General features: G+C 35.8%; 1 protein-coding gene across 1 annotated transcript in view; it reads right to left on the bottom strand.

Annotated features, from left to right (window-relative positions):
• Window positions 1–10,321: 10,321 nt before the first annotated feature.
• Window positions 10,322–21,289, bottom strand: part of LOC145667744 (uncharacterized) — a 32,232-nt gene continuing 21,264 nt past the window's right edge. The window contains exon 4 of the mRNA XM_081735187.1: window positions 10,322–10,671. Within this exon, the coding sequence (XP_081591313.1) occupies window positions 10,322–10,671 (350 nt within the window). The remainder of the gene's footprint in view (window positions 10,672–21,289) is intronic.

Genomic DNA, 21,289 nt, shown 5'->3' with positions numbered 1-21,289 from the left:
GAATTTTTCTTAACATCGAACTAAATAAAAAAAAGAGTACTTGCGGTATTGATTGTAATAAGTATATCATATACTTATACCACACGATCACTGAATTATACTACCGCGCTAATAGCATAATATTTCTTTCGCTTTTCATAGAGCTGTACATGGAGTGTGCAAATGGTGTAACAATATGACAACAGTTAGTATGAGCAAGCAACTTGCATATAATGATACCTCATATACCTCATGTACATGTGCCAATCTCTAATCCTCTCATTCCAATCTTATTTTTTTTAAAGTTTATCATAATTATATTAGGTACCACAATGTGACCCCATACCAGTTCTGACTGGAATGTTAATCCCAATGATCAATATTTTGCCGTTTTGTTGATGGGTGTTCGTCATTTACACCTATTGACACACTCTCACTGTTCAGTACTATACTCGAACATCCAACTAGTAGAGCCGTGTTTAGACAATATAAGCACTAGACCTTCAGGATCTCGCAGATCATCACGACTAGCTTTGGTGACTGACTACCTGGGTTTGCAGCTATGTACTATTGGAATACAAACTGTGTTATTACAAGCATTATGGGGGCTACAAAGCAGAGTCCTCTATTACGAACAGTAGTAAAAGTTCAGTGATCGATAGGTATACTATGTATACTTTATTTTACTCCAAATTACTTAACATGAAATATGAATATGATCAAATAGTTTATACGAAAATAAACCTATTCAAATGATAATAATTGGGGAAGAATAATTTGACCTAAAATCTTTTTGAATCAATACAATTTTATTCAATACTGTAAACAGAACTAATGTAAACTAAACAGAACTGTAAACAGAACACAGAGTTTAATGTAATACTGTGCCAATAGATTGCTCAAACATAGTGGCGTATTTAGGGGGGTAGCTATCGGGCTCAAGCCCCCCCCTCGAAATTGCACCTACAATAATAATCCTTCTTATCAGTTCTAAGGAAAAAATATAAGTGCTTATTCACGTGTTGTACATAGCCCGCCCCGAAACGAAATCCTAAATACGCCACTGCTCAAATATAATGTGAACTGGGCCATAATTGAGTATAGTACAAAAGATGAAGCCTTTGTAAACCAAGAACAACGACATTCGATGAATACAGAATAGCATTGGTACTTATTAGTTCTGTTCATTTTCTAAATGTAAAATAGCTTGTTATAGGAAATTCAATTAAGTATATAGAAATGTTATCATTTTTTACATTATAAGAGTCATTTACAATATCTTGATATCAATCTTTTTAAGTTCTGAAAGAAAATTCACATAGAGACCTCAGATATGATATACAGTAGAACCCCTCTAATCCATCACCTTTGGGACTGGGGGTATGGTCGGAACACAAAAAAGGTCGAATTATTAGAAGACACACAAAAAATACGGATTTACAGTAAAATGAACAATCTCTGAACTAAAACTGACTGTATTGTCCTCTACAGTCAAACACAAACAAACAAATAAACACACTACTATTAGCGTAAAAACAAACTAACAGTAAGAACTAAAAACTACACTACACAGTACAGAAAACACGCACAACGAAAGAAACGATACAAGAGATGACAGATCACTAAAGCAGATATGCAATAACTGCAAGTAAACAACAATGCCGCGACGGCAGTAAACGACAAAGGACCTCGTAAGTCAAAGACGAGTTCGACTCGAGCACGGTCGGATCAACCATAGTGGCGGACCAAGCGAGGGCGGATAAGAGGGGTTCTACTGTATATTAAAAATGAATATAGAGTGTACTTGATTCCCTTACGCTCTGAACACGCCATATAAGACTGAGTATTTATATTGTATGAATGACTTATATATTGTATAAATGACTTTATATTGTATGAATGACTAACCCTAATTTTGAAATATAAATTAAATTAAGGTGTTTGCAATTGTGATGTGCGTTTTCTATATTTATAAGGGAATGTTATCTTTTAGAAACAAACTATGTATATGTTGCTAACTATTTTCGAAATAAATTTAAAGAAAATGTTTATTAACATTTTAATATTGTTCATTTTTTCCTACTTAGAACCAAAATAAGTAGCTTATTTGTCAACTGCAACTACAGTAAGTAAGGGTGCGAAACGTTTCGGGATACATTGTATATTTTTGGGGTACATTTTTTCATATCCTAATAAATTACTATGGGTGAATAAAGTGACACTGTTGTCAGAATATTGCAAATTACGTGCAGAAATTCATACGTAATTAACAGGTTAACTACTAGTATATGGTGAAAGATAAAGAAAACAACTAGAGCAACTTTATAAAGAAATGGAAGTGAAAGGCAAAATAGTCAAACTTTGAATTGGCTGGTGTGGAGATATTTTTTTACACTCGTGTACCACCCCCATCCTGACTCACACCCACTTTGAGTGGATTGTTTCGCATCCTAAACAAGTGTATAAGTCTATCATGAGATTCAAATTATCTTGGCAGTAAAAGAAAAAATAGCTGAAAATGCTATCCTCATCCTACTGAAAGACCTGAAATATAGAAAATATTATCGAATACAATAGTCTGTGTTAAGAACAAGTTCGTATGCAATGTTTAAATAAATCTTACAATGTTCCAAAGAATTGTTTCTTCATTTACATCAATTAGTTAAAATAATAAAGACGTAAAAAAAGTAGAAGATAGTCTTGACTTCATCATCATCTGAAGTGTTCTGCAAACACTAGAAGATTGTTTGCAACGAATGTTCAAATATCTTTGCTCTTCTCTATACTAATGTGAAATGAACAATTAAGAGTTTTGCATTTGTAGTGACAAAATAAAGTATGTATAATACAGTAAAGAGGACCACTCGAAGTTCCGATTTCTTGTCACGAGAAGGAGGATATTTTATATAACGGTGCAATGTATAACTTCTAGCATTCTACAATTATACATCTTCGTTTCAATAGTAGAAAATTGGATATGGATAGTCATCTTTAAAGTCACTGTTACCAGTTAAAATGTTAACGGATGGACTCGATTAACAAATTCAACCAAGATAATCCCTTTAGATAAATATTCCAAAAGACAGAATTCAAAAATTTGTTTTTATTTAATAGTTATTATGTAGAATAACGGACGGACGTCACCATTATCCGTGCAAATGTTAACGGATTGACGCAAGCCTTGATCTCAAGCAAGATTATTAGTTTAGCCATCAGCTGCGAAAGACGAAATTTCAAGAAATGCATTTACTTGTTTGGATATTGGATATAGATAGCCATTGTTATTAGTTAGGATAACGAATTGATTCATTAACGAACTCGGTCGAGTTAATTGCTTTAGCTACTTGTACATTCTTCAGAAAAACAGAATTTAAAAAAATGCTTATATATATATGGAATACTGGATGTAGATAGCCACGGGATTCATTCGTTTTCGTTCTCATGCGAAGTACCGGACGGACGGGCGTACTAACACTACAATATTAACAGTCTCACTGCGTAATCCTAATAATAATAATAATAAAACGTTTAAGGAGATATGGTAAAGTGATAAAAGTAGAAGAAAAGTACTTACTTTAACACGCGAGAGAAAGACTAATAATGAATAGATTCGGAGAACTATGTTGTTATTTCTATTTTTAATATTCTTGAGAGTCCGACGGTCTTGGTGTAAATATGGTTCTGGAGAAACTACCCAATTAATTCTTTTACAGTTATCCTAGGCATAATCCTAAGCTTATATTCAGTTTACCTATTATAATCTTTTTCTTTATTTTTTGTTTTCCTTCTACATTTCTTTCACATTGTCTCTCAAAATAATTCTTTTCTGAAGCAAGATCCTAGCAAATATGACCATTACTACCACATGTATTACGTGGTGCGAATTAAATGTCATCTTTCACATTTGCTAATATATATATATATATATATATATATATATATATATATATATATATATATATATATATATATATATATATATATATATATATCACAACACAGGGACGGACAAATGCTATACGTCTAACTCCACAAATTCTGCACACATCCAGCAAACAGGCTGGGATACACAGAAAGTTTGGAGGTACTGCAGTATTGAACAGGGTCGTATGAAATTTCATCAAGGAGATGACACAATTGTGGCTTTTTGTCAATTTAATATTTCAAACTGGGACATTTCGCACATTACCATTAACATAGCAGAAATGGCGAGTGAATGCATCATCCGCCGTTTGTTTGTTAAGTTTCGTTTCGGTGATACAGCACTGCAAATGAATCCCGTGCTCATCGATCAATATCATGTTCGGGTGAATTTCTCAGGAACAGTATGGAAGCAGACTCTCGGAAAAGTGTTCGAGCAATGGCAGACGAATTTGGCATACATCATCCTATTATCGTTCAGTGGCTCTGTTAAATTGGTAAGGTGAATAAGTTGTAATCTGACACTTAAATTGACATCGGCCAACAAGAATCACTTTCAAGAAGTGTGCATTTATCTGACTGTAAGAAATAACCGGGAAAGTCTTCTGAATGAAATTGTCACTTTAGATTAAACATTTACCTATTATTACAATGCTAAAGAGTCAAGTCAATGGTTGAATCTTGATTAGAGTCCAAGATGATTTCCTAAATCGCCATTTCACCCACGAAAGGCATTGCTGCTGGTATGATGGTCAATAGAGTGATACATATTATCTTTTTCAGGCGAGGTGAAATCTTCAGTAAAGAGTGTTACAGTGTTGAACTTCACAAAATGCACCTCAAACTTCTCAACCAGTATTAGCAATGCTCAGTATACATGGGAAACCATTTCATAACGATTTGAATCAGCGCAATGCAAAATCTGCGTTTTAGTTTTCGATAGTGGGTGTATTAGTTATAACTGATTTTTAGAAAGTTTTGCATTGCGTTATGCTCCCCAATTTTTGTAAAGATTGGTATGGAATAAAGTCCATTGTGTCCCCATGTTGGACTACAATGTTCGCCTATATCTCACTTTAGAGATGTTTCAGGCTCTTCACGATTTGAAGTATAAAATATTTCCTCAGCCACCTTGTTACCCCGATGTTTCTCGCACAAACTACCGTCTTCTTCAGCATCTCAGAAAGAAAAACCTTATTTGAGAATTGGGCGGTGCAACATGCGTTTGATGACTTCTTCTAATCGGAAACTACAGTCTTCTTTCGCTATTGATTTCCGTTGCGTAATGAACGCTTGGAAAAGTGTATGGCTTCACGTATAGACTGTTTTGATTAACCAAATATAGTAGTTTACAATTTTTGGGCCTTTGGAAATGACGCATTTAGGATTGATATTTCATTTGCACAAACTATACTCAAGCTCTGATGAACTCTTGCTTGGATGAAAATCTCGAATTACTGATTTGCCAAAGTAATACCCAAACAATGAAATATAGGTAATCTTCCTTCGTTCTTTGTACAGTGGAAAATTATTTAATAGACTTTAAAATCTAAAAATTCTTAACAAATTGAAGATGAAAAGAGAGAATGACTTAGTATACTACACTGAGAATAATTTTGTTAATGATTCAAGCTCTGTGATAAATTCAGTTTTCTTCATATTTTACTTTATATTGTGTTGCCTTGAAGGAAAATACAAAGAACTTGCTACGGGGTTCGAATTTGGTGTATGATCGTGACTACATATCAATTAAGAATTCAACATGTTAAATTCTACTTCCTCTGGCCTCTGGATCGAGATGAGAGACAAGAACACCTTTGTCGAATTATATTTAACATGCTCTTTATTACTGGAAAAGATATATAAAAACAAATAATTAGATATGCAGTTAGTTTGGTCAGAATATATGTTTTATGATTTCGTCTTATTCTGACGTAAGTACTGCTACACGGATATTCTCTTGGAATGACAACCAAACAACACTGTTCTACGGACTCCAAAGATATACATAATGTAATCTTTTCTTAGCTTATAGAAACTCAAGATTAAACTTTCTGTTAAGGAAATCAAACTTAGACCTTTGTTGGAATTGAACCTGGACTCTTGAAGATTCTTCCTCATAATGCAATTTTCCGTTGTGGTAATTGGATCTGTGTTACGGGAAACTTTTATCATTCTCTCTTCCGAAACTGGACATAGAACCTTTCTGGATTTAATCTCCAAACTGAATTAATAATTCCGTAATAAATTGACATATGGATTTTCTGCAACTCTGTTTTTGTATTATACTACATGTATAACCAGCCAATACTTTGTTGATGGATACTCCTTTACTGTGGTTCAATTTAACTGCATTGACTTGGTGGTGGCTTGGACCAATGGTTACCGAGCTACCATGACAGCCTTCTACTACTATTGTTATCTCCCAGAAACTTCGAATTCTTTGACAAAGAATTAAGTTTACTAGATATGCTTATGTCATACGATGTATACCTATGGATTCTTACATATTTATATCTTAATGTACACCCTCCATTCCAAAAGAAACCGAACTTTTGAAAACAAATAGTACCACTAGTGCCATCTGTTGTAATATTTTACCGGTAGATGGCGTAGTCCCTCATTGACAACTGGTATAAATGTCATGACATTTGGAAAGTTATTGCGTTTCAACTGTCAGTGTGTTGTGTACATCGGTCGGAAAATGAGTTTCAAACAACGAGCTGCAATTGAGTTTTGTGTTAAACTGGGTAAAACTTTTAGTGAAACGCACCAAATGCTACAAAATGCATATGGTAATGAGTGTCTATCCCGTACGTAAGTTTACGAGTGGTTCAGGCGATTCAAATCGGGTAGAGAGACGCTGGATGATGACGAAAGATCAGGCCGTCCCAGAACCGGATTATCGGAAGAAAACATCGAAAAAGTGCGTGAATTCATCAAACATAACAAAAAATCGTCGGTGAAAGTTATTGAAATGGAATTAGGTATTCCTCACACAACCGCATACCGTATTTTGACTGAAGTTTTGGGCCTTAAGAAGGTTAATTCATGGTTTGTACCACACAAACTCACCGAAGACCAAAAAGTTGATCGAATTGCTCATTGCAAAGACATCGTTAAAAGTGCTCGGCAGGCTCGAAACTTCTTGAAATCGATTGTAACTGGTGACGAGACGTGGTGTTTTGAATATGAGCCCGAAACAAAGCGGCAAAGTGCTGAATGGAGAGCGCCGGATGAAGGAACACCCAAAAAAAGTCGCTTGGTGAAGTCAAAAGTTAAGGTGATGCTGATTTGTTTTTACGATTCAAAAGGAATTATCCACAAAGAATTTGTTCAGCCCGGCCAGACAGTCACTGGAGAGTTTTACTTGGGCGTCATGAAGCGTTTGCTGGCAAGAATTCGTCGTATTCGGCCCGAATATCGCGAAATCGGCAATTGGACTCTTTTGGACGATAATGCACCATCACATCGTTCGCGACTTGTAACTGAACTTTTGGTCAAAAATCACATTATTCGGTTGCATCATCCGCCCTATTCACCAGATCTCCCTCCGTGCGATTTCTATCTGTTCCCGAAACTGCATTTAGCAATAAAGGAAAGTGGCACGCATCGATTGATGCCATTGAGAAGGCGACGACCGCCGTCCTAAAGAACATTCCAATAAAGGACATGGAGAAGTCGTTTGACAACTTGTTGGAGCGTGCAAATATGTGTATCGATGCAGAAGGGGAATACATTGATTAATAAAAATGATTTGTTCCAAAATGTACATTGCTTTTTTTTTAAACGTTCGGTTTCTTTTGGAATTGAGGGTGTATATTGTGCAATCAGCCACATAAGTAATTGCACCCTTCATTACTATAACACCATTCGGTCGGGTACAGTGCTTTTGCTTGCATCAGAAACGCCTGCATAGATACAATCCAACTTGCATGTAACATTTCAAGTAAATAGAGACATATGATAAAACTGTGAAGCATTCAAAAAGGCTTTATCAATACAGTTGATATACGGAAAAAAAATTAAAATAATATCTATTGTTCGGAGCATGTTGTCCATTCAGAGCTACATATCAGCGTCATAACTCCTTATGTGAATGTCTTATTTCACTAGGTACTGCATATGAGAAAAATTGAAATAAATTGAAAATAAAAATTCTGGAGCAATCGAAAGAAATAAGTTTTAAAATCTTTGATTCCATTCATGATACAATTTCCCATCATTCTATTTATTTCAACATATCTTTACTTCTTCACAGCAGATCTTGTTTATCATACTGAGTGCGGATTGAAACTGAAATTATATCATGTTAAAAATTTCAATCCTGCAGAGAGCCTGCAGCTACTTACTTACCCTTATCAGTTCCTTTGAAGTTGCACAAAATTGTTAAAATACTCACTACACACACACACACACCTATATATAATACCATCATAACTCACAAAAGTTAGTTTTAAGTAAATCGCATTTAAAAGTGTTGGTAATGCACTCATTTTAATGTTTTCACTAGTGAAAATAGCGCTCTCACGCAGTTTCTAGTAAAGCTAGAGCCATGACTCTTATATTGCCGGATAGATAGCAGGCTTACAAATCCGAATATATACATAATTGAAAATTGACAATTTTTCAGTTGTGGCGGTGTTACAGCTGTAGTGCGATATATATATATATATATTGTAAGGATTCCCACATCACACTCTATCCATAAGAACATTTCCATATATAGTATGGGAAGTGAGTCATTAATAGAAAGCATACAGCATAGGCCCACATACTCAAGCCACCAAACACAACCCTTCTATACTCTTTGCTGTCTGAAACTCAGATTTCTTACTTTTACTAATCTCGGTCAGTGCTTCATGAATATACACCACCCACTCATCCCCCCACTCTCTCTCTCTCTCTCACACACACACACACACACACACACACACACACACATATATATATATATATATATATATATATATATATATATATATATATATATATATATATATATATATATATATATATATATTGAATCTAGTAATATCAGGTTGTCCAAAAATTATTGAGAATTTGGAGGTCAAAATCAAGAATTAATTTATTGCCACTTGAAAACATTATGAAATGACATATGCACCTTTTTATTCAATGACCATCTGCCGTTATTCCGGCAGCATCATAATTTCGTCACCATAGAATATCTGTTGTTTCTGATTTAAAAAATAGTGACATGAGGCACGGTACTCTGCCAGTCTCAAAAAATCACAGCATGACTTTCTAGGCGTAAGTGTGGGCTTTGGCTCTCTTTACAAAGCACAATGTGTGTGTTTTCTTGATGTTAAAAAAATACAACTGTGGCAGCTACCAGAATGGCAACCGATGAGCAGTAAGGCGATGTAAAGTCAAATTTTAGAAAAAAATGAAGTGTTAATAAAATCACATTTTATTGTTTCGGCAATTCATTCTCATTTCTATTTCAGAGGCTAAAATAGCTCATATCTTAGAACTTGTATTCGATCTATAGGCGAAATAATATTGGCGATTGATGATGAACCCATGATTACAGTGTTTTACATTGGCAAGCTTGTCACATTTAAGGGAAAATTGAATAACATTATATTCCCCATGACATTATCAGTTCTTGTTAATTTTGAACTGTTACACTAGGGTGCAGCGCTTTGCCACTATTTTCTCGGAACGAAATGTAATACCTCCAAAAGTTGCCCACCCCATGGACATTACAGGTATGGATTTTTTCAAATTGGATAATATCTTCTGTGAGAACTATTGTCTCAAAGTTTCAAAATTTCACTGAAAATTCCAAAAAATACCAAAATTGTTCATTAATTTTAGTTTTGTTAAAGTAAACAATTTTTGGTTAAGTATATGTCAGTTGCTATGAAAACTGACATTCAAATTTACAAATGCCAGTTATATGCTCGTGGGGGAGATAGGGGTGCCTCTTCTAAAGCCAGAAAAGGGAAAAAAATCAGTACAGCTAAGCGGTTGTGCAGGTCCAAGTTCACCTGGACATATAGCCTAGCCAAGCAACCCAGAGCTCACCACGTAGAGGTGGCTGCACCTAGGGCTCCTCAGCCAGCCCTACCCTACCAACCAACCATATACAGGGCCGGATGAACTAATCCGAAACATCACTGTCAGGAAAAATTGTCACAAATTGGAACTTTGAGATTCAGACAGAGCTTGCCTAGAAAGTAAGGTTAACCTGATCATCCCGTCTCTAGCATCACTGCTACACATTCGGGAGGCTGCTTCAGTGACTAATTTCACTATCCGTTCTACTGCCATCGTGTGGCACGGATAGACGGTGAAGGACTATTCTGGCACAGTGTTGTCAGGAAGTGAAAGTCTGTCCATGAGCTGTTTGTTTGATATCATCCTTCGCACTGGTAGTACAGTTAATGAAACATCAGTGCTTTTCCAAATCCCAAATGATCATTTCAATATCATCTTTCGCCTTAAAATTTAGTTTGGGAATGATGTTATATCTAATGGTGTTATGAAGATTTCCTGTTTCGTGTTCTCGAGCACTAAGAATCTTACGTAATGCATCTTGTCGGACAGCCAGTCGAAGATCAGTAATCATGGCAAGAACATTTTCTGGGAGTGCGAAGAATGCATTCGTCTGAATGAATGAACGGATTACATCCTGGTATTCCCTTGGTAAGTATCTAGACCTATGAATGGTCTCAAAGACTTGACGAGGACCATCATCAATGGAACACTGTGTTCTGACACGGTATTGCATAACCACATAGACTGTAAGTATGAATGTCACAATTTCTATTAACTTCTTGGTTGGTTTCTTTATTGCAATATACAATCTTAAAATTCTGTTTGCAGTAGTCAACCAGCGAGCTTTGTTTAGTTTCCCAGGGATCTTTCGCCTTAAAATTTAGTTTGGGAATGATGTTATATCTAATGGTGTTATGAAGATTTCCTGCTTCGTGTTCTCGAGCACTAAGAATCTTATGTAATGCATCTTGTCGGACAGCCAGTCGATGATCAGTCATCATGGCAAGAACATTTTCTGGGAGTGCGAAGAATGCATTCGTCTGAATGAATGAACAGATTACATCCTGGTATTCCCTTGGTAAGTACCTAGACCTATGAATGGTCTCAAAGACGTGACGAGGACCATCAGCAATGGAACACTGTGTTCTGACACGGTATTGCATAACCACATAGACTGTAAGTATGAATGTCACCCTTTCTATTAATTTCTTAGTTGGTTTCTTTATTGCAATATACAATCTTAAAATTCTGTTTGCAGTAGTCAACCAGTGAGCTTTGTTTAGTTTCCCAGGGATCATAGAAGCAAACTCTTCCGGGCATGCTCCGGAGTCAATGGTTTGAGATATCTGGAACAAGTATCTCAGGTTTTATTGGGTTTTATTGAGCTCTTCTGGACTATGATAAGGTAAGTCACATTTTATTGGCTTGAATGGCACAATTGGAAGTTTTTCACAGTCAGATAGTTTTGAACCAATGGGACCTGTGTAAGAATAGGGGCTTGAATAAGAGCCGTCAATATACATAAAGAGAGCTCTGAACGACAGTTCATTCAAATGCAAGAGACAAATAGCCCATTGCATAGGTTTTCCTGTTAGTTCCTTTAATTTTCAAAGAATACCATCCTTCCAAAAAGTGTTAGTGTTTGTTCCATCACACCCAAGAACCTCAACTTCATCAAAGCCACCTTTGAATTGGTTCACGATGTACTCGAAAATAGCCGTGATTTCGTCATGGGCAGAGCAGAGGATGGTGTCACGTGACAAAAGTATTGAGAGTTAGGTTTAGCCACAAGTGATAATTGCTCTTCTCTAACGATGTGTGTGTGTGTTTTAGTGTCATCCCTTCGACCATCAAAGTATAGGCTTTTAATGGAATCATCATTTCTGGAAATTTCTTTTAAATTCCGAGCAACGTTAAATTTCGCACGCCTTATTTTGCTCTGGTCCACAATTAAAGCAGATGTTATGTCGCTAGATTGTTGAGAAGTTATAATTCCAGCCTTTAAAGCTGCCTGAAGCACTGTTGATGTTATATGTGCCGCAGTCCTTTCGCTTACATTGCATCTCTGAGCAATCATAGCAGTTTCATTCAAATCTAACTTCGGTTTAGAGGTCGGGTCTCTGGGTTTGGTCTCTTCCTCAGAGAGCTATCCTCTGCTTTGTCTTCAAGGTCTGGTTCATTGTCACTGAAGTCACTTTTGTGATATCATAAATATTTACTTTAAAAAGAAGAAATACAGTATTTTCTGTGAAAATAGTGGTTAGCAAAGTATTATCTGTACCGGCCAATTCATATAAGCTGAAGGCAACAGTAACAAAATATAGCGCTTGAGAAATGGCGCCCAATTGGCTCCGGCTCGTTCATGACTGCGACGCTGAGTTAGGCAGATCGGGACATGAGAAGGGCATTGCGGTATTGTAAGGTGGAGGGGTGGGAGTATCCCGGTTTAAAATAACAATGCTCTGCTACCGCTATGAACCAACAGTCGAAGGAAAATGCAAGGACAAAAATAGCTGTAGAAAAGCTTAATTGTACTGAATTTGACCCCTTTTCCGGCCCCGGAGGAGGCATCCTATCCCACCGCAGGGGCATATAACTGGCATTTTGAGGTTTCAATGTCAGTTTTCATAGCATCTGGCATGTATAAATCAAAAAATATGTTTACTTTAACATAACTAAAAATAATGAACAATTTTGGTAATTTTTTTCTCTAATTTTCATTGAAATTTTGAAACTTTGAGACAATAGTTCTCACAGAAGATATTATCCGAATTAAAAAAAATCTATACCTGTAATGTCCATGTGGGTGGGCCACTTTTGCCAGGTATTACATTTTGTTCCGAAAAAAGTGGCAAAATGACCCACCCTAGAGTTACACGCGTTCAACTATTTTATAAAAAGTGAAAAGGAAAACGGAATGGAACACAATCTGAAGTAAAAGCCCTAGTGCTTCTAACACTCGGTTACACCACACTAACTCTACTGAATTAACTTTTTACTTTTTACCCACATTTTTCAGGCCGAATGCGTCACCTAAGATAACTTAAGATAAGAGTTTTTATGTGTGTTTTATCTTTTCGTACAAAATCTTAATATATGGGTGGCAGAAAATGAAAATGAAATGAAATTAAATTTTTGAGTTTCACGTCCCACGGTTATGCTGGTTAGGCTAAAGGAGACGGTGATAATGAGAGATGAGTGAAATGATGGAATGAAGAAAGTGGGAGGAAACGGGATAACACCGAGAAAATCCACGCACATGGTGTTTGTCCACCACAAAGTTCACTTGGAGGGAGCAGGGACCCCAAACACCAGAGATGAACAGGTGGCAGAAAATATAGACACTAGTTTTTAACCTAGGGATACTGTATATTGCAAAGCAGTTTACATGGTATAAAGTAGCAATAGACGTATCTGGATTTTGATAGACTTGAATATCCGAACTGGTCAGGGTAAAGATCTCTTGTATGCCGATACTACAATCTGGGATTCGAATCCGTACTTGGGTCCACAATTGGATCTAGAATCTGGATCCGAGATCCGATTCCAATATCAGGGTTTTAATCGTAGGTTCGGGTGAATGTATTCAATGTGTTAGCATTTTCATAAGTATTTCTTGTTGGCATTTGTGACATGTCATCGCTGATAAATGAAAATAATTGTAAATATACCGAAATAGTAAATTTATAATTCGTCAAGTATATGAAGACAAATATTGATTTGCTTGTGAATCCAACAATCTACTAGTAATATGAAAAGCAAACCTTTTATGATAGCTTTAGGTATTAGCCTTTTATTAGGTATTATTCCCAGCATGACCCTTTTATTACATTATATGAAGAGCATGTAGGTCTAAATACCTCTTGTATTACTTAGAGTGTAGGTTTAACTCTTCCAGCAAAGAAGAAACATGTGATCATAGTATACAACCCACAGAAGTGATAGCTGGCAATACAGTGGTCGAAATCCCTAACGACACAGAGCGTCAGCAGTGCCCTCTCCTCTGGTCTAGTGGCTAGCAAGTGCGACTTTGGTGTCTGGTGTCCCGGGTTCGATTCTCGGCGGGAGAGCATCTATGATTTTTAACTGTTCCTTATGTTTCTGTGTTCGTGTGTCTGTCATTATAAGTTATTAGAAAAAGCAAGTTGAACGAGTGAAGCAAGTAAAATTATCAATAAGTAAGTTACTGAAACACGTTCGGTGAGTCAGTTAAAAGAAAAGTGGACAAAGCACTGACTTTTCACGCCGTCCATGCGAGTTCGAATCAATCTCGGCTTGGTTTTTTTATCCATTTGAGAGAAAGTATTGTTTATTTTCGCTACAGCTAATCACTCTTTTCGTATTTTTCGCTGTCGTTCACAGTTAAAGTAACTGACTATTCTTATTCTTTCTACGAATGATGGATCTTCTCTTTGGCTTCATGTCAAACATGCACACGTAATGAAAAGACGCTGTCGATAATAATAATAATAATAATAATAATAATAATAATAATAATAATAATAATATCAAATATTACTAGCTAACTCGTGTGTGTATTTCGACAATATAATTTTATATTATTATGTGGAAATAAGTAAGGTTGGCTGGTGCCCCCCCCACTATTTTTTTCGATGAGCCTTATGGGTCCACAGTGTCCAACGTTGGTCCCATCTCACTATCACCTCCTGTTCTCTCGATATAAGTTATCGACATTTTGCCTAAAGAGGGCTCTGCCGTGGCTTCATGGCTACCCATGACAATGACTCTTCGTTCATTTTGCATTGAAATCGCTTATTTTTCTGATTACTATGAGTGCATACTGTCCAACGTTGCTCCCATCACTCTACAATTTCCCATTCTCTCGATATAAATTGCTAATATTTTGTTTGTAAGGGAGATATGGCGTTACAATTATTACATTTGAAGAAGAATTGAGGAAGATATTGCCTTGCCACAAACAAAACCTATTATTATTGTTATTATTATTATTATTATTAATAATAATAATAATAATAATAATAATAATAATAATAATAATAATAATAATAATAATAATAATAATAATATTTTACTTATCACGAATGCTGCCTACTTTTATTTGCAATGCAATGTGTTACTAAAAAGCAAATCAAATAACACTCCTCGCCATTCACGCTCCCGAACTTGAAATACATGATTTACAGTTCTCTGTGTTAGGGGAAAGCACATTTATTATATTATTCTTTTAAATACCACGTTTCACAAGTTACTTCACTTTCAATGTGTAATTTCATATCATCACTAACAATCATCTTGTTCCGATACGAAAATAACTCCCTCCTTTTGCCAGGTATTACATTTTGTTCCGAAAAAAGTGGCAAAATGACCCACCCTAGAGTTACACGCGTTCAACTATTTTATAAAAAGTGAAAAGGAAAACGGAATGGAACACAATCTGAAGTAAAAGCCCTAGTGCTTCTAACACTCGGTTACACCACACTAACTCTACTGAATTAACCTTTTACTTTTTACCCACATTTTTCAGGCCGAATGCGTCACCTAAGATAACTTAAGATAAGAGTTTTTATGTGTGTTTTATCTTTTCGTACAAAATCTTAATATATGGGTGGCAGAAAATGAAAATGAAATGAAATTAAATTTTTGAGTTTCACGTCCCACGGTTATGCTGGTTAGGCTAAAGGAGACGGTGATAATGAGAGATGAGTGAAATGATGGAATGAAGAAAGTGGGAGGAAACGGGAGAACACCGAGAAAATCCACGCACATGGTGTTTGTCCACCACAAAGTTCACTTGGAGGGAGCAGGGACCCCAAACACCAGAGATGAACAGGTGGCAGAAAATATAGACACTAGTTTTTAACCTAGGGATACTGTATATTGCAAAGCAGTTTACATGGTATAAAGTAGCAATAGACGTATCTGGATTTTGATAGACTTGAATATCCGAACTGGTCAGGGTAAAGATCTCTTGTATGCCGATACTACAATCTGGGATTCGAATCCGTACTTGGGTCCACAATTGGATCTAGAATCTGGATCCGAGATCCGATTCCAATATCAGGGTTTTAATCGTAGGTTCGGGTGAATGTATTCAGTGTGTTAGCATTTTCATAAGTATTTCTTGTTGGCATTTGTGACATGTCATCGCTGATAAATGAAAATAATTGTAAATATACCGAAATCGTAAATTCAAGTATATGAAGACAAATATTGATTTGCTTGTGAATCCAACAATCTACTAGTAATATGAAAAGCAAACCTTTTATGATAGCTTTAGGTATTAGGTATTAGCATTAGGGTTTAGCTCAATACATTGGCATTTAAGATGTATTTCATGATGCGATCATAAACAACAGAAAACATCGATTTAATATAGCAAAATATACAAAAATTGCCCCTTTCCCCCTCTTTGAAACCGGAATTTTAGAAAATGCTGGATTACGTGATCACTTATTTGCAAAGAAGAGTTTGTATACTGAATTTTACCTTTGTAACTTGAGGGGTTCGTGAGATACTATAGTTTTGCCAATAATTTAGAACGTCCTACCCGCTTGTGGTACGGCTTTTAATGAAAATTATGATTGTAATCTAGCTCAAGGTAGGTACTATAAGTATGATCCAAAATTAATTTCAAAGTTTTCAGTCATTTTGTGACACGGAAATTTTCAAAAACCCTGAGAGATGCTTATTTTTAAAAATAGTTTATATCCCTAACCTCACGTGGTAGTTTATTTTAGTTCCCTTACCATATTTATTTAAAAGAAGTTCTTTCTTATTCGCTGCTCTCGTAATAAAAGTGTTTATCTGGCCAAATATTACCTTTCTATACATATTAAAGTATGGCCTATGTTGTCTACGAGTGAATCATACTCACTCTTTCATGTAATAGCACGGAATGTTCTCATTCGTTTATCAGCAACTGAATTTTAAAAACGTTGAGACGTATGTTTCATTATTGTTAAGTAAGGGTTTATACAACGAATTTCACACCTCCAATGTAAACGAGTCTTTACATTAAGAATGTTCTGGAAAATCTTAATAGTATAGAACTTGCTCCCCTTCCGGTTTTAGAAACACCATTTTTAGCATACGATGAAATGTGTAATATTTTATTTTATTTAAAAGTTTATATACCAATTTTCACAACTTTAACTTAAACAAATCCTCACATTGGATTTGGACCCTCAATTCCTCCAAACCAACGGAATTTCCGAAAACCCTGAATCACGTTTTTTCTTATTTTTATTTAAAAGTTTATATACAGAATTTCACATGTTCAACTTAAAGAAATCCCCACTAGACACTTTCACAATACAGAAAGGGGAATTCGGGTATGATAGAATTTTCGCGAACTCTGAAATACTCTGAAATACTTGTTCATTTATTTTTACTTTAAATCTATATACCAAATTTCAGGTCTCTAACTTAAGTAAATATATTTTTCACTTTGTGATTAAGCAAAGGGAAATTATAATATTTTAGAAATGCCCCCTTTCCTTCCTTAGCAGTAGAATTTTCGAAAGCGCTGAAACATGAATTCCTTTAATTTTTATGATGCACATTTGTGCCGAGTTTCATCTCTCTAACTTCAGGGTTTGGTGAGATACATTATTCTTGGCAAAACTAAAAATGAATCTTCTTAACCATTCGTAAGATATACATATTCCAAAACTTTTCTGTACCCCCCCCCCCTTTGCCACAAAAGAAGTACTATGTTCAAATTTCACTTTCTACCTGTAGCAGTACGGCATGGGTGATGACGAGTCAGTCACGTCTACTCTTTTACATAATAGTATAGACTATTCTGAAACAAATTAATACTAGTTTTCCTTCAAAACTGTCGACAGACACACAATCAGGTCTTCTTTCTTACACATGTTCCGAATTCCAAAGTCAAATGCAGATTCCGTCTTTCTCAAAGTTGACTATTAGTTTTAATGACATGAATTCTACTATGGCACTTACTAATATGTTTTATGTACTAAATAAGAACTACATGGCATTACAGTCAGGAAAAGATATGGTCGAATATTTTCCTAATAGTCGGATGGTTGCGGTGTGCATGCAGACAATATTTCAAGGTTTTATTAGAGTGGAGTTCATTGCCTCTTAATTGCGTGCTTCGACAACGAATTAAACCCATGACATGACAACATGCTAACTATTCGGGTACAAGGGATTTAAGTAATATAAGATTTACAAACTAGAACTAATAAGTGTTTCTTCCTGGCATTTTCCTTTAAGGGCTTGTCTCCCCTTTCCCTGGAATTGGTCACCGCCCTCTCGGAACTAAGGTAGCTTAAATTGTGAATACGTGCTCCTCTTGTGCAGGGTACGTCCATTAGCAAATAATGTCTTAATGCAGCTGCCTCCTATTTAAAAATTGCTTTTTGCACGAAATTTTCAGGAAGAAATACTAGACCAGATGTTATTTTGGGACTAGAGCAAAAGTACCTTCGAAAAGTTATCTTCTGATCTTCTGATTTACCTTGAAAAAGTATTTTCAGATCTAGCAAGCGATAAGTAGTATCGTATCAGTGTCTTAAAAAATAATAATAAAACTCAATTGTGTCTATGTGGTAAAAAATAAATAAAAAGAACTCAGGCTATTTGAGGTACACGTGAGTAGTAATTGCCCCACCTGATCGCACTCTTAATTATCCAATTTGGGGCCACCATGGACCATAGTGAATGAATCAGGGATGCTTTGGCCCGGGATTGCGTCACTTACTGAAATTTTGCTTATGCTTATTCATTGGCCATGCACACTGGTGTGAATGAGTCAAAGGTACCTTGGTCCTGCTATGACGTCATTGAATTGGGAGTTTTGGATTAGATGTTATGATGATTCTTTTAAAATTATTAAAAATATGGTCTTGATGATTCATTACGTTATGAAATAGTACAGGTTTACGAATGCTTTTTATTTTTCATTCCCTTTTATGGCATAAAATTTAGAGATTGTTATATCTTTGATGAGATGGACTAACACTGGTTCAAATGAAATCTTTAGTTTTACGTCCCACGATTATGCAGTTTAGGCTAAAGAAGACGGTGACGATGAGAAATGAATGAAAGTGTGGGAGAAAAATTGGAGTATCCTGAGCATAATGTTGCACACAACAAAACTATTTTCGCGGGGTTTTGAACCAGGGGCCCCATACAGCAGAGGTGAACGCTCTACCACTGAGCCACCGCACCTCTCCTGGTATGAATGAATTAGAGGTATTTGGTTCGAGCTAATATGTTCGTTTGACGTCACTGAACTGGGATTTTTAGCTTGGAGCTTATGATGGTTTTTTCGTTCCCTTTTATGGTATAAAATTATCAAAACAAGGTTGGATCTCTTTATTGATGATCTATTACATTATGAATTAGTAGACCCAGTAATAGTATAAATTAGTATTAGTATTAATATGAAACTCGAAAACTTTGGAGTTCTTTCGTGGCTAACCGGTTAGCGAATGCGTCTTTAACGTGGGAGACCATGTTCGATTCCCGGAAGAAGCTCATGCGGTTCGGATTTCACGTTAATTAGTAGGTTCTATTTTTGCTGCTGAACGGGACGTTAAACTCAAAATCAACTTAACTCGAAAACTTTGGAAGGAATACTTGATTTTTGGTTGTTATCCCTTTGATGAGATGGACTAGCACTGGTGCAAATGAAATCTTTAGTTTTACGTCCCACGCTTATGCCGTTTAGGCTAAAGAAGACAATGACAATGAGAAATGAATGAAAGTATGGGAGAAAATTGGAGTATCCCGATCATAATGTTGCACACCACAAAACTACTTTTGCGGAGTTTGAACCAGGGACCCCATACAGCAGAGGAGAACGCTCTACCACTGAGCCACAGCGCTCTCTACTAGTGCGAATGAATTAGAGGTAATTGGTTCGGGCCAATGTGTTTGTATGACGTCACTGAACTGGGATTTTTAGCTTGGAGGTTATGATGGCTTGTTTCGTTCCCTTTTATGGGTATAAAATTACCAAAACAAGGTTGGATCTCTTTCTTGATGACCTATTACATTATGAATTAGAAGACCCAGTAATAGTATAAATTAGTATTATTATTAATATGAAACTCGAAAACTTTGGAGTTCTTTCGTGGCTAACCGGTTAGCGTATGCGCCTTTAACGTTGGAGACCATGGTTCGATTCCCGGAAGGAACTCATGCGGTTCGGATTTCACGTTAATTAGTAGGTTCTATTTTCGCTGCTGAACGGGACGTTAAACTCAAAATCAACTTAACTCGAAAGCTTTGGAAGGAATACTTGATTTTTGGTTAAGGTATGGTTTTCATTCATGGGACTTATGGGATTCGAACCACGATATTTAATTGTCAAAAAGTGTGTCCAGGAAAGCATACATTGATTTGAGACGCATAAAAGAGGGGAAGGAGCGATCCCGGACTTGGTTAACAATAATAATTTATATTGTATTCGTTTGTGAATTAAATAGAAGTGTTGGAAAGATTTAAAAAGCTTCTTTGTGTATTGACTTATAATCATATGTTGAAAAAGAATCGTCAACTATATCGTGTTACATATGCTTACGTATTCGTTGTCACAGTATTGTTGGCATTGTTTGTTTGAACAAGTACGGTGTTTAATTGTCAAATAGTGTGTAATGGTTTACTTTGAAAAAGATATATTCATTCTTTGAGAAGGAGAAAACGGATGAGATGATGTTATTTTGGACCTAGTTAGTACCTCTCGTTTTCGTCTGTGACGTCACATTTACGTTTTGCTTAAAACTGATTGGTTTATTGTAATAACGATTAATCATACTTATGTAACGAGATAACATTGAGGAGTTATTTTTTATGACAAAACAAAAACATATATGTGTAATGGTTTACTTTGAAAGAATACATTCATTCCTAGAGAAGGTAAAAGGGGGAAGTGATGAGCTGAACCTTGTTACTACTACCTTTCGTTTCCATTCGTGAATAAATAATAATGACGTCATGAGTATAGGCTTTTATAGGGCATGGGTACATGAACGAACACTAAAATTTCATGATTGGTGGGGTTAATTTGGCAGAACCAAAGTCATGGTCTAAAGAACTAATTTTAGTATTTGAGCACCTAAAATTGCTAAAGATATAATTTGGGAAGGTTTCTAAACTCATGTATTCTCTTTATTACGTTATAGGCATGCACAGGCTAGATTTAGTTTCCGAAGATCATGAGTTTGATTCTCGATTATGGCTTATATGACTGATATTAACAAATTTTTGTGCTGTTTTGGATTTATGCTCTACATAGACGTTGAGTGATCTCTTCAAAGTAGAGTTTATTGTCACTTTATTTACATATAATGAGGATATGCGTACCTTAATGCATTCCTCTTAAGCTTTTTGATAAGAGAGAACC

This window comes from Thermobia domestica, chromosome 13 (assembly GCF_964235325.1).
Source record: "Thermobia domestica chromosome 13, izTheDome1.hap1.1, whole genome shotgun sequence".
NCBI classification, from domain to species: Eukaryota; Metazoa; Arthropoda; class Insecta; order Zygentoma; family Lepismatidae; genus Thermobia; species Thermobia domestica.
The sequence above is the reverse complement of the archived record's forward strand: the minus strand, read 5'-3'. Positions and strand labels throughout refer to the sequence as shown.